The sequence below is a fragment of the Microplitis demolitor genome, chromosome 5, assembly GCF_026212275.2.
Source record: "Microplitis demolitor isolate Queensland-Clemson2020A chromosome 5, iyMicDemo2.1a, whole genome shotgun sequence".
Taxonomy (NCBI): Eukaryota; Metazoa; Arthropoda; class Insecta; order Hymenoptera; family Braconidae; genus Microplitis; species Microplitis demolitor.
In genome coordinates, this window is record NC_068549.1 from 14313823 (window position 1) to 14329121 (window position 15299).

Genomic DNA, 15299 nt, shown 5'->3' on the forward strand with positions numbered 1-15299 from the left:
ACAAGTTACGTTTTATGCACAGATAGAAAATTCTACCAAAATTTACGATGTTAACACCGTAATTGTGGACTAGACTTTCATTAGCGTCAGTTTTTAAATGTCTTATTTGTAAATTTTCTATAGTCTTTGTTAAAATTACGATGTTAATAGTAAAGAATATAAACTACATCGTAATTTTAACAAAGACTATGGCAAATTTTAAAATAAGACATTTTAAAATTGACGCCAATGAAAGTTTAGTTCACGATTACGATGTTAACATCGTAAATTTTTTTAGAATTTTCTTTCCGTGAGCTAAAGTTCGAAACTTTAAGAATCGAAAATCATTAATAAAAAAGTGGTTTTTAGAATTTAATTTCCGATTATGTTCAATATAATCAGTGCATTGAGGCAGAAATCAATTTGAGATCAAAATCAAGATTTAAATAAGTTATAACTTACGTCAGAAACAATAAAATATGAAATATCCGAGAAAAATATTAAAAATTGCGTTTTTTTAATTTTTTTCTTGATAAAATGATTTAAACTAGATAACAAGATAGATGACATTATATGATGATCAAAAAACGCTATAAAGAGGAAAAGTTGGTATGATTTTACACATAGACATATTTTAGTACATTATATTATGATTTATCCGGAAAAAATAACATAAAATATTATTCTTTAAATTTTTCAACGCCGATATCTTTTGAACTAATTAACCGATTTTTACGTTTGAGCTAGCAATCAGCGCGTTCCATTGAATTCTAGAGCTGATTAAAATTTGAAATCAATCGGTTTAGCTGTTTCGAAGATATTTGGAAAAACCCGTTTTTTACCATTTCTTTCTCCAACGATATCTCGCGAATGAATGAACCGATTTTGATGGTTAAGGCGGCAATCGACGTATTTTATTGAGTTCTAGAGCTGATCAGATTTTGGAATTGTTTAGTTAAGTAATTTCAAAGATTTTTGCAATTAACTGTTTTTTATCATTTTTTCCTCCCGCGATATCGACGGCAATCGACGCGATTCATGAAATTCTAGAGCTGATTAGATTTTGAAGTCGATCGTTCAAGTCGTTTCTGAGAAATCACTTGAAAACTAAAAAAAAAAATTTTTTTTCTCGTAATTCGCAAATATTTTCGAGTCTACTTGATCAAATGATCTGAAATTTTCAGGAAAGTTGATGGCCAACAAGTTCTTTCGATTACCACCTCAACCATCCAAATCGATTCATTAGTTAAAAAGAGTTTACACACGCACACACACACACACACACACACATATATATATATATATATATATATATATATATATATATATATATATACACTCGGACATGATTCTAAAAATAGTCAGAATAGTTTCCTAGGATCTCAAAACGTCGACATCTGATAAAAACTTGATTTTCAAAAATCAGGGTGAAAACAATAACTTCCCGAAATTTTTGAAAATCGTCGATTTTCTTACCGGGAAGTTGAAAAAAAAATTGAGAGGTTTCCACTAGACAAAATTCTGAACAGAATAAAAGATTATGAAAGTCAATGGTTATTTTAGTAAATGGTTCGCGAGATATTTCGTTTACGTACGCACTCGCTATACCCTGATTAAGAAAAATTCTTTTTCTTGCCTAGAAAGCTATATTAACCATTTTCATGTTAACCCTTTCTCGTTAACCCATCTCGAAGAGTATCGATGTGAGCTGTTTGGGGATAAAACCAATCACAGTCTCTAGTGTGAATGTGTGAGTAACGGTTCAATCGTAGTGGTGCATTAGGGTGTCCGTTATTTCCCAAGTTGTTTTTTTTGCTGCCGCCCCTGAACTTTTAGTTTTTGCCCTAAAAAAAATTATCCAACCTAAACAAGCTCTAGACTTTCAAATTAAACCGTGCCGAAATCATGTTACATTTCCTATTCAAATAACATGGGATTTTTTGACTTTTTGCTTTTAATGTTTTATCTCTGAAGCAAATGAATATACAACTGGGATCAAGAAGTAATTTGATTGGAAATTTTCCGCTCTACGAAAAAGGTTTTTTTGATTTTTTCGATAAAATCATTTTTTAAAAAGTTATTTACGATTAAAATTGTGTTCATAGTTTATAACTAAATGTTTGTCATTTACTGCAGACTTTTTTTTTTAAATTTATTAAATGCATAACTACAATCTGTCTACTGTTACGTTTTGTGAAATTACCCTAAATTGATTGAAAATAAAAATAATTTTTAATTATTAAATTTAATCCAGATTTGGCCTCGCTGGAGTGTCTATAGGCCCCCCGGTGGGCCCTGGTCGTCTATTGTTCTATCAATTATTATTTCATTTAATTTTCACAATTTAAAAATTGTGATCCGACTAATCTCCATATAATTTATGAGGATGCGGGATTTGGGGAATCCTGGACAGCCGGTGGCAGCGCCCAGGACAGGATAAATTATTGGACTGCCGGTAGCAGCGCCCAAAATAACCATGGAGTCGTAGGGTATTGGGCTGTCTAATGGCAGCCCAAAATAAGGTTGAATTAATTTAAGAATTAATAGTGTTTATTAATAATATAGAGAGCAGAGCAGAAGTTCAAGTTCTAGGAGCTCTTGCCAAAGACTGGCTACTTTGTCATTATAAAAATATAATAAAGCCAACAGAGTTGAAAAAATGTTGACGCTGCATCTCAGGTTCCCTGTGAAAGAATCGCCGTAGCCCGGGTCTCATGCATCGTCATCTGTTTTGACTACCCGCAAGCTACAGTGACTTTCTTATCGTAACCGATTTTCGTTACATTGCATAAAATTAATTTCTTAAAAATCATTAATTTAATTTAATCAATAGAGAGTGGGGATAGCAATAGTACGAGGCGGTTGTGTTTCACAGCCAACGAGTATAAATCCTAAAGCTAAAGATTACGTAGTGTACAATTTTGAAAAGTATTATCTCAGTGATATGTAAAAAAATCAGGTGTTTAATTAAAAACAATAGATCAAGTCTACTTTAGTCCACTTACCGGGTGGAAAGTGAAATAGAGTGTGAATAAATTGAGATAAGGTTATGGTTGCGGGAAAAGACATTAATAATCATAACAACATCTGCACCCACCAGCCAGCAAGTACTCCACCTTATCAGCAGCCAGTAACGAACCATAGGAGCCGAGAGAAAAATTTGAAAAATAAACCAGGCCGACTAACAAACACTGAAAGACTTGCAAAAAATAGATCCTGCTCCACGGGATCAATTAAGGATTATAGAAATAAAAGGAAAAGAGAGCTGGAAAAAAGCTTAATACAAGATTTTAATGATACTGTCATTACTTTACAGTCAACAAAGAAAAAAATAACGTCCAATCTCTGTTCCAGTCCGAACAAGTCCGCGGATACTTCATCTGATGCACTGTCAACTATAGACCTTAATATTAGTCCTATCCAAAAAAGAAATATGTCGGACACGGAGACAGTTACACTAAAAACCCTCTTAGAGGAAATAAGAGATTTCAAGGAGACTCTTGGCAACAAAATAAATGATCTCAAGAAGGAACAGGCAAAACACATGCAAAAGTTCTATGACGAGATCTCAAAATTAAGAAAGGAGACAGAAATCAAATTAAAAAAGTTAGAGGACGAAATCCAAGACCTAAATCACCGTACAGGAAACCTTGAAAACAAATGCACAAACCCCACAACACTACCGTCTAGCGAGCTACAAGATAAACTAAATTACATGTTTCAGAGCCTAAAAAAACTTGAAAATGATGGAAGAAAAACAAGAAGCAATAATATTATTATAAAAGGACTTCCAAATGTCCAAGACTCGACACAGACGGTTAAGAACACAAGAAAATTATTAGAAGAGAAATTCAAGGTCACTGACGGTATAAGAAGTATTGGGCCATTAGGAAAAAATGGTAACATCTGCAAAGTATCCTTTGAGAACACAGAAACCAAAACCAAAATAATGGTAGCTAAAAAAACAAGCCTGAAAGATACACGTATATATATCGATAATGAACTAACAAAGCAAGAACAATTTATCGCCAGCAAGCTCTGCCATTTTGTCAAGAACAACTCGGACAAACGGGTAAGAGTAGTTGGCCATAAAATAAGGATTGAAAACTCATGGTTCACATGGGATGTTATAGAGGACAAACTAACTCCTGTAGTAACAAAATTTAAGGCGAGTCTTGGGGCAAGCCCATGCGCAGCCTACAGCAGCAACAAAGTAAACCTAGAAGCAAAATACGGGGAAAACCAGTAAGGATAGCTTACTGGAACGGCAGGGGGATAAAAAACTTAAATACAACAATGGAACTCCGAAAATCTGATATAATCTGCTTAGCTGAAAAATGGGCTGTTTCCCCCATACAACTGGGATCGGCCTGGGACAATTTCAACACACACTGGGTCCCTGCAACAAGAACAAATCCACATGAAGGCGAGCCAGTGGAGGCCTCCTGCTCTTGTCGCGTAAGTCAATCCATATTAGTATCATATCTCAAAGCAATAACTGGTTACTAGCGTTAATTAATTTTCCTGACTGTAAGGTGCTGTGTGAATTTGTATACTTCCGACCAACAAACGTCATTCACGAAGACTTAACAGACATCCAAAGCCAGCTAGAAGCAAGTTACCCAGATTTCAACACATTGCCTCTGTACATATTGGGGGACTTCAACGCAAGAGTTGGAAACCTCACAACTTTACCACAAGAATTAGTTTATAACTGCAACATAAAGGCATGTGGATCTTTTTTGGACACACAAAGCTCGCGTGGAATAGTGTTAAAATCTTTCTTGGAGGAGAACGGCTTGATCCTCATAAATTGCAGGACAAACACCGACTACCCGGCACAATACACATTCTGTGGCAAAGGTAATAGCACCATCGATTTAGCCTGGACAAATTGCGAGGGTATTTACCTAATCGAAGACTTTGTAGTGCAAGATGTAGTCAATGGCTCCGACCACTTCCCAATTGTTTTAACACTGAAAGTCGAAGGTCCAAACAGCTCTGAAAATCATCAACATAACACAATAAAGTGGAAAAACGAGAAAAAATATGACTACCGCCTTGCCATGAAGTGGTCGAATCTGGTACAAACAAATGCAACAGACACAGTCACGGATCTTCAAAATAGACTACGAGAAGCCACAAAAAACACAGCCCTGAAACTAAAGATGATAAAGAGTCGAAAGCCCCCAATCGCAAAAAAATGGTACGACAACGACTGTAAGGAGTTGAAAAGATACGCAAACCGAGAACTACATAAATATAAGAAATCCAACTTCGAAGAAACCCGTAAGGCGGCCTACCTGGAAGTCAGGAAAAATTATTTGAAAACTTGCAACCGAAAAAAGAAAGACTACCAAGCTACACTACTAAGCAAAGTAAATAATGCACGCCACAGCACGAACTTTTGGAAGGCTATAAAAACCTTCCACTCGAAAACATTTAAAGTATCCCAGGTAAATACACAAAAATGGCAAGAGTTCTACGAAAAAGTATACCAGCCTGCCGAGACAAATACATCTACGTACACAGGAGTCTCTCACCCCACGCTGGATGCTGATATAACATACAAAGAATTGAACAAAGCGCTAAGCACAAGTGCAAAAAACAAAGCAGCGGGTGAAGACGAAATAACGAATGAGTTTTACCAAGCACTACCACAAAACTGGAAGCTGCTACTGCTTACACTTTTCAACAGAATACTCAATCACGAAAAGATCCCTGAAGGGTGAGAATCATCGATACTCACGATGCTTGCATAAGAAGGGAGACCCAGCAGATCCTGCAAACTACAGAATCTTCACTAAGATCATCAATAACAGATTCTACAACTGGGCATATAATTGCAAGGTTATACCCGAATCCCAAACGGGCTTTCAGGCAAAGAAGAGCTGCCTAGATCACATTTTCGTTCTTCAAGAACTGATCTGAAGCCGACTCCGTGCAGACAAGAATCTCTTTATAATATTCGTAGACTTCAGAAGAGCTTTTGACTCCCTAGTGCACAAAAACTTGTGGGACAAACTGCACGGGCTAGGAGTAAGCGCCAAGATCACCAGGATACTAAAAAACCTGTACGACAAAGCGACAGTAAAAATCAGAGCATCCGAGGGCACTACAAATGAAATGAAGATAACCGAGGGCCTGCTACAAGGCGAAATTTTAGGTCCACTGCTATTCATACTCTTCTGCGCCGATTTGGAAGACTACCTAAGATAAAATGGAATCTATGGCATCAGCATCAATACCAAAACTGATATACTTCTATTTATATATGCAGATGATCTTGCAATAATCCTGCACAGCAAAGCCGCAGTAGCTAAAACACTTAAGCACTTTTTCTGTGCTTGTTCGAAATACAATGAGGCAAGGAAATACTTGACAAGTTTCAATACTCCCGGAGATATGCCTCTAATAGCCATCGCAACTCCACGTAACCCGAGCCAAGTTAGGGTAACCTACAACTTCACCAGCGCAGCGCTCAAGATTCGGCTACAAGATTCTGACAGTGTACTCTGTTAAAAAAAAAAAAAAAAAAAAAAAAAGAAAAAAACTGATATTTTACCCCTAAAACGCCAACTGTTTCCCCCTTTTTGCGACCTTACTGGTGTTAAAGCCACACTCTCTCTCTGAAACAAAGATGTAATTTTTATATTCAATAAATAAATACATACATACATGCAATTTAATCAATAAAATATTACGAAAACGTAACACTATTAACAATAAATAATTGGGATGAAGGAGTAAAACGTGGAGATTAGAGCTGTACCCAATGGAAAAATGCTCTAGTGTGGATATAATTAGAACCGTTGTGGAAGGTCCAGGGTCTTGATACGCTTAAGGCGTGCGGGTTCACTTCTGAGTTCTAGGAGATCTTTCACTAATGGATTCGGATGTTTGTGGACCCTGACTTGATATTTTGTGCTGTAACGCGAGATTTCCTCTTTGACTGTGGGTACATGTAAATCTTTGTGGAGAGTTTGGTTGGAAACGAACCACGGTGCGTTGATGATGGTTGTGAGAGTCTTTGATTGAAATCGCTGAAGAATTTCGACGTTGCTAGTGCTAGCTTTATCCCAGAGCTGGATGCCATAGGTCCAAATTGGTTTAAGGATGGTCTTGTATAGCAGAAGTTTATTTTCAGTGGACAGTTGGGACTTTCTGCCGATCAGCCAGTACATTCTGTTTAATTTAATGTTGATGTCTTTTCCATGTTAGTCGTCTATCGAGATGTAGTCCGAGGTATTTTACCTCTTCAGCAACTGGCAACTCCAGGTTATTTAGTTTGACTTTAGGGCAGTTACCTCTACGCAGTGTGAATGTAATTTGGAGTTATTTGGTTTCACTGCCTTTAATTCTCCATTTCAAGAGCCATTCTTGGATGTTATCTAACTTTCTTTGGAGTAACTTAGCAGCTTCAACCGGGCCCTTGTGTTCGGTCAAGATAGCTGTGTTGTCTGCGAACGTCGCGATTATTTACTGCAAATTTAAATTGCACATTTCGATTTTGACCAAAAAAGGATCGGCAGGTATACAACTCAGTCATAAGTGACTCTACAAAAAATAGAACTCTACCCAATTGAAGTCAGCCGCACCATACCTACCTAGGAAATTCCTGCTTTAATAAAATATCTACCATCTTAAAATCCCTACCAATGAAAAAATCTACCACGATATAATCTTTACCAAACAAAAAACTACCAGGTTGCATTTATGAATAAATTTACCACTTTAAACCACTACCATCGACTTACGAATGTATATTTTACAGACAATAAATTTATTTTTAATTAATTGGGAATCATTTGGAAATATTTAGAAATATATTTTATATAGAAATATATCTTATTAAGGAGTAATTAATTAATGGGTAATTATTTAATATATTTTGAGCGGTTAATAAGCATGCTTGAAAATAAAATAAATACGAATTTTTTCGTAAGCTAATAGTAAACTGTTTTGGAAGAAAGTTACGTATTGTTTTAGTTTTAAAATCCCAAATGCTAATTACTTATGTTATGGCCCCGTGAAATTTTTAAGTAATTTATGATGTTTATTTGATTTTTAGAAATCTATAGATTTCTAGGAATAATTTGTTTTGAGGGATTCACGGGGAAACATGAGTGTGAAATTTTACAATAATAAATTTAATTCGTAGTTTTTAAATTTTATTTTCGCACATACTTAACATATTTAATCATTGAATATTTAATGACAATTTACAAAACTGAAATTATTTGAATTCGTAGGAAAGTAATTATTTAAATTCGTATTTTAGTTATTCTTTTTTAGTATACCATTCTTAATTCACAAATTAAAGTTATTATTTGACTTATACTGTCTTAAATTCATAAATTCAAGAATATTTAAATTTGTATTTGAATTGTTATTTAGCATAAATTAAGAATATTATTTAAATTCATACTTGGAATAATATTTAAAAATAATAACGTTTGATAATGTATAAACATTTTGAATTCTTAAATTCATAAAATAATATTGTTTTTTTTTAATATATGAGCATTTTAAATTCTCAAATTATTGTTTAGATTTATATTGGAATAATTATTAAACATAATTTTCTTTCATACTTAAATAAATATTTAAAAAAGAATAATGTATAAATATTTTAGATTCTTCATTCAACGCATGCCTGATTATCGCGACATCATATCTGCAAAGCAAATCGTAAATGACCGTTTACCGATCGGTCGTTAATAATTCGTCAAAAAGCAAATGGCGTCCCACGTTCCTCAACAGCGTGTGTTAATGGAGTCATACCCGGATAGCCAAGTTGGACAGAAACTGGCGTCAAAATTACAGCCGCAACTAGACGCCAAGTTGGTCCCAAAAGTTGGTACTTCCAAAGTTGACAGACACTTTCTGACAAAGTTGGTGGCAAAAGTTGGTTGCAAAAGTTGGCAATCATAAGTTGACGAAAAGTTGCCTTCAATTTTCTCAGAAAGTTGGCGGTAACCTGTAGCCAAAAGTTACAAAAGTTAAAGCTGTCGACAACTTGTCGTCAAGTTGCTCGTAAACTAATGAATACCAAATTTTTGACGAGCAACTCTGGCTATCAGGGTAAACATCCGCATTTGAATCCATAAGCATTCCTCAAAAGTCATTATAAACCGTTTTCAAAAACAAACTCTATTATTATCACTAAAGCAAATAATCTCGACATTAAATATATTCAGATTGAGTGTTACAATCAATCTAACAACTTGGGTGTTAGTGTCTAAGTATAAATATGTTGGCTATTTTTGATTAATTAAAATAAATAAAAGAAACGAATGGTGAGAGAAGTCAAGAACTAGTATCATACAGAACCCTACCTGATTCAGGGCTAACTTTAGTGATATGATAATTCGCAAAAATCAGACAATTGTTGAATAAAGTATAGTGCATAGTACGTGGGTTCAGTCTTTATCCGTCAGACAATGTTTATAGCACTTGTCTCCGGTGCACACTAAGCACTCGCTGGTGCTCGTGTGTGTGCACCTCATCTCATCCACTCGCTATGCAATGTACTGTAAATTCATAAAATATTATTGTTTTATAATGTATGAGCGTTTTGAATTCACAAATTAAAATTAATTATTCAAATTCATAAATAAACATTATTTGATGTATTATTAGTAAGGTTTACAAAACATTATTGAAAGCATGTCATTTTGGAATTCGAATGAAAATTATTTTTCATAAAAGTGATAATAACAAATTATCTGTGTTTAATGAAAATTATTTGAAAATCACTTTCATTAAATAAAGTGATAAAAATAATTTATTCAAGTACATATTATATTTAAAAATTGAATGAAATTTATTTAAAAAATCACTTTCATTGAATAAAATGATCAAAATAAATTATTTGAAAATTATTAAAGTTACAAAATATATTATTTAAATATATTTCAATTGAAAATTATTTTCTTTTTGGTATAATATATTTTTTTTATTTACTAAGTATATTTTTGAATAAATTCCTTTAAATTGAAAGTTATAATCTTTAATTGGTTATGTATATCTTGCTTGGAGTTATTGAACAGAATTCTTATTTATAGCAAATATATTATTATTTAAGGCACTCGTCACTCATTTAAATAAATTGATATTCTAGTTGTCCAACGGAACTCGAACAGGAAAGAGAACGTATGTTTACAAACGAATCATTGCCTTTTATTGTAGGTAACCCGAAAGTAAAATCTTAATGTAAATTTCACAAACTTTTTTTAATGCACAGAATTTTATAAGTCTCACTGATCATTTTTTAGTTTGTTATTTTAATTGCCCATAATTTTTCATAGACACAAGTAAATAAAAATCACTGCACTTTTAAATTTAATCGCAGGGAAAAAGAATTTAATTTAAATCGATTGATTGGTGACTGAACCAATCCTTAAAAAATGATGGAAATCCTCGAATTAAAGTGAAATAGAAATCCTTGAAGAAAATTTAAATTCAAATCCTGGAAAATTGAATGAAATTGAAACTCGAAATCCTTGAATAAAATCCTTGAATGAAACGGGATCACACTCGAAAAATATACTTAAAACTTATAAAAAAAACTGGTCACACCCGACAAGAACGGGATTACACTCGGTGATAATGAAATAACATCGCGAACTGATGAGTTTTTTCTAACTGATTTCATTAGTGGATGCAGCGACTTTATTTACTTTGTAATTCTGGCTGGCCCCCCACAGTAGGGGCCATGAGAAAAGACGCAGAAAGACTCTCCCAGAATTTATTATTTATTCATTCAAAAATTTATCGATGATTCAGGTTTTTTCCGAATCTTTGTTTATTTAAATAAGTCTGATATATTATATCAGCAATTTTATTTATTTAAATAAAATAAAAAGCACTGCCACTAGCAGTTTAAATTATTGCGTTAATAAATAATAAAATTAGAGATATTTTCAAAAATGCATAGGTCAAGATTTATAAAAATTGAATTACCATTAAATTTAATGTTTTAGATAAATTTACTATTAATTTTGGGGGTATTACAGCCCTCTGAACAGTCTTTTCTCGATTTCATGTATTAGGATAGCAGCAGGAGTAAGTTGGTCGCTTACTCTTGCTGCGGGTGTTTTTATTAAGTAAATCAGGGCCTTCCTCTATTGTTTTACTCCGCCTGGTACTCAGGTTACAGCAGGGTATTCGCGCCCACTTATATGTAATGTTTCGCCTTCCCGTATGCTCTCTTTCTTACAAGATGGTGTATTTATTTATATAGATATAACATACATTTAATTATTTTCATATATATATATATATACATATATTATTCCTAAATATATTTTATTCTTAAAATATATATTATTTAATGTTTAAATGCATGCATTGTTTATTGTTTATTAATTTTTTATGTATTTTCTTCAATTTAAAATATATATTTGAACATTATTTAATTTTCGAATATAGATTTCATTCCATTTAAAATATAAAAATATCTTTAAATATATGTTTAAGTTATTTTCAAATTATATTCGATTTTTAGATGTACATTTGAGTTAAATTTATCCGATTTTAACATACGTATATTAACCTAATTGTGTACATTTATTTTTATCCATATATATATATATATATTAGGGTGGTCCGTTTGGAACGACTATTTTTTCTTTTTGCTCCCACTGAAAAATATTGTTCTAGACATTGAAAAAAAAAAATAGTCGTTCCAAACGGACCACCCTAATATATATATATATATATATATATATATATATATATATATATATATATATATATGTGTGTGTGTGTGTGTGTGTGTGCCCACGCATATATACATGTGTATAGGATGAAGAATTCCGGGTTCGTAACACTCATCAATTAATTAGTCCCGCATAATAGAGTTATATTCCTAAATCTTCCCAAATGATTCCCAATTAATTAAAAAAAAAATTATTTTCTGTAAAATATATATTCGTAAGTTGATGGTAGGAATTTCCAACAGTAGAGTTTATTCGTAAATGCATCTAGGTAGTGTTTTTTTTTCTGTTAGTGATTACATCGTGGTAGATTTTTTCATTGGTAGAGATTTCAAGATGGTAGACATTTTATTGAAGCAGGAATTTTCTAGGTAGGCATGTTGCGGCTGACTTCAATTGGGTAGAGTTCTATTTTTCGTAGGGTCGCTTATGGCTGAGTCGTATACCTGCCGATCCTATTTTGGTCAAAATCACAATGTGCAATTTAAATTTGCAGTAAATGACAAAATAATTTAGTTCTAAATTATGAACACAACTTGAGTCTTGAATAAATTTTAAAAGAATGATTTTATCGAAAAAACCAAAGAGACCTTTTTTGTAGAGCGGAAAATTTCCTATCAAAAACCTTCTTGATCCTAGTTGTAGATTCATTTGCTTAAAAATGAAAAGTTGAAATCAAAAAGTCATAAAATCCCATGTTATTTGAAAATTGAGAGCTCGTTTAATTTGAAAATTGAGAGCTTGTTTAGGTTAGATAACTTTTTCTAGGGCAAAAACTAAAAGTTCAGGGGGTGGCAGCGAAAAAAATAACAACTTGGAAAATAACGGACACCCTAGGGCTGCATGCATGCGTCCCTATTTTTTCTGCCCCTTCTCCACTAAACAGGCTAGTGCTCTCTCACTTAAAGACAAAGACATACGATTCAAATTAAGAGTAGGGACTCAAAGTCAACAGAGTATGACACGTATTTACGTATGAAAGTATGTAAACATTCTTTCTTTTGAACTATTTGACCGATGTCGATTTGAAATGGTGCAATTGGAAAGCTTATTGAAACTTAGATTTTGGAACAAATGTTTTCAATTTCTTGCCATGAAAACTGAAAATTTGCAACAAAAAAAAAAAAAAAAGAAATGTGTCAGAAACTTTTGGCCGCACCATGTTAGAAATATTTTAAATATTGTTGTCTACAATACCATGAGCAAATCAAGCACAATTTTTAAGTCAGTTCCTTGCTGCACAATCTTGCGCGAGGTTCTTATACAAAAGCACTTGCTTAAGTACGTGTTACTTGGGTACTTGCTCGTGATTTAGTGACATTTTATGACTACTGAGGTCTATAACTAAATTGAAATGTTTTTAGATATCAATATTAAAAATGTATTGTATCATATCGTATAACAAATATTCTTACTTCAGGCGGTCCATCTTACAGATATAAAAAATCACTATAATAAAAATTTATTAAAAGGCCAGTCATTATTGAATACTATGTTCAACTTGTGGACTTCTAAAAGAAGATAAATTGCCAATATATATATGGAGCATTCCACACCAAATCGGACGGTTTCAAAAATTGATTATTCCAATTTTCTTAATTTTTTGTTATTTTTTATAATCCCTCAAAAGAGACTTTCTGGTAAATTTTGAGATTTTTTTGATCAATGGTTAAAAAAATATCGAATTTTCAATAAAACCGCTCTTTTCATGTTTTTTTTTATCATAACTTTCGTAATAATAGTCAAAATTCAGTGTTTTTTTTTTTTCTCAAAATTTTCGATTTTCGATGGCCTTTACAGCAAAAAATACAAAACAAACATACGAAATGTTTTTAATCGAGATTTTTGAATTTTAAGTTTTCAACCGTGTTTTTAAAAAAAGATGTACCCTTCGATTTTCTTGAAAACTTTCTATCTTAAACGTCTATCCACTCTGCAACTTTTAAGCCCGGTCTGGTAGTGGGCCCACCATAAATACTATTTTTTTTTCGATTTTTAAAAGTTAAAAAAATTGTGTTTTCGCTATAAATTATTATCAGTACCGATTTTGGACACTGTATACTTTTTTTTCTTGCATATTATAAATTGATTCCGATATTTTTTTGTTCTGAGTAGAGATTTAAAAGCAATAAGTAAAGTTTAATGCTATTTATGAGCAGTTATATCAAATGTTTTTATTTATTAAGAAGCAACTATTTCGAAGCAAAAGAAACATTAGATTTGCTATACAATACAGCTAAGACCATTACCGGAGCTCGAAAATTCCATATAATTATTTGAAAAAACGACGAAATTGTATTACAAATGTATTTTATTATTTCCGTGTTCTTCCGAAAAATTTACATTAACGATGGTTTTATGAACCAGAGTACTCCCTAGTAAATATACGTCGCTTTTCATGCCGTAAGATGGACGGTGGAATTTTCGGTCCATCAAGGTTATCGGAATCCCAGTATACTGTTCTCGTGGTATGCCAGAAAACTTAATCACGGTTTGAAGGCGATTTTGAGAAAAATCAATTTCAAACCCCGCTGTAAGTTTTAGATCGCTTTGGAATATATATATAAGTATACGAAAATATTAATTTTTTTTTTTTTTCAAATTCATTTAGCGAGTACTTAAAATTAAAATTAAGAGCTCATCTTTGGTGAGAATTTTTTTTTACATGTTTAGAACATTATTCCGTCGATGGACTAGAAAACAAAAAATAGTCGTTTCAATCGAAGCACCCTAATATATATATATACACAGACTTATTATCTACAAAATTAGAGAAGAGTATTTTTAGTAAAATCTTGAAATAATATTTTTTGGATTTTTGTAGAAGACTTGGAGCCAGAAAAAGAAGAAGCTATGGAAGTAGAAGATGATTATGTCGCCGTTATGTCTGATCCTACTTTTCTGCAAACAGTTTTGGAAAGCCTTCCTGGTGTTGACCCTCAATCAGAAGCTGTCCGTCAAGCAGTTAATTCCTTGCAGCAAAATAAAGACAAAGGTCAAGATAAAGAAAAAGATACAAATAACGACAAAAAATGAATAAATATAAAATAACTATTAATTAATCAACATTTATTTGAATTTCAAGTACTTTATATAACTTAATGTTGAAAACAGCAATTAAATTGACATTTTCACACATAAATCAGTAATTTCATTATTGACGAAAAATATTTTATATGTAAGTTGATCTGACTATTAAAAAAGTGGACATATGATTCTTGAAATTGATATTGATTCAGTTAATATTTGATGAGGAAAAAATCAAGTAACGGAAAGTTTTTAAAGAAAGGACTTTTTCGGAATTGAGTTAGAATTATTACATTGAGTTGAATTTTTTGAATAGGATGTTCAATGGCAGCTCGAAAGTAAACAAAAAAATACAAGGTCATTACCAACGTCCGGAATTATCTTTGAAACCACTAGAAGGCGCGAAAATTCCATTGTTTCCGCTGTTATTCAGAGGCACGGTATTTACTTCTAGTAGTATCTCGTGCCCAGTACACGTTCAAACTTACATGTACGCGAGCTACTGAGCTCCTATATACTGTAGTCAGGCCCACTTTTAATGATCGTATATTTAAAAAAAAAAATTATATAATT

The 15299-nt window shown here is 32.5% G+C and overlaps 1 protein-coding gene across 1 annotated transcript in view; it reads left to right on the forward strand.

Moving 5' to 3' along the window:
- Positions 1-14841, forward strand: part of LOC103576514 (26S proteasome non-ATPase regulatory subunit 4) — a 37462-nt gene extending 22621 nt beyond the window's left edge. Inside the window, exon 6 of the mRNA XM_014445136.2 lies at positions 14524-14841. Within this exon, the coding sequence (XP_014300622.1) occupies positions 14524-14735 (212 nt within the window). The 3' untranslated portion in view covers positions 14736-14841. The remainder of the gene's footprint in view (positions 1-14523) is intronic.
- Positions 14842-15299: the final 458 nt, after the last annotated feature.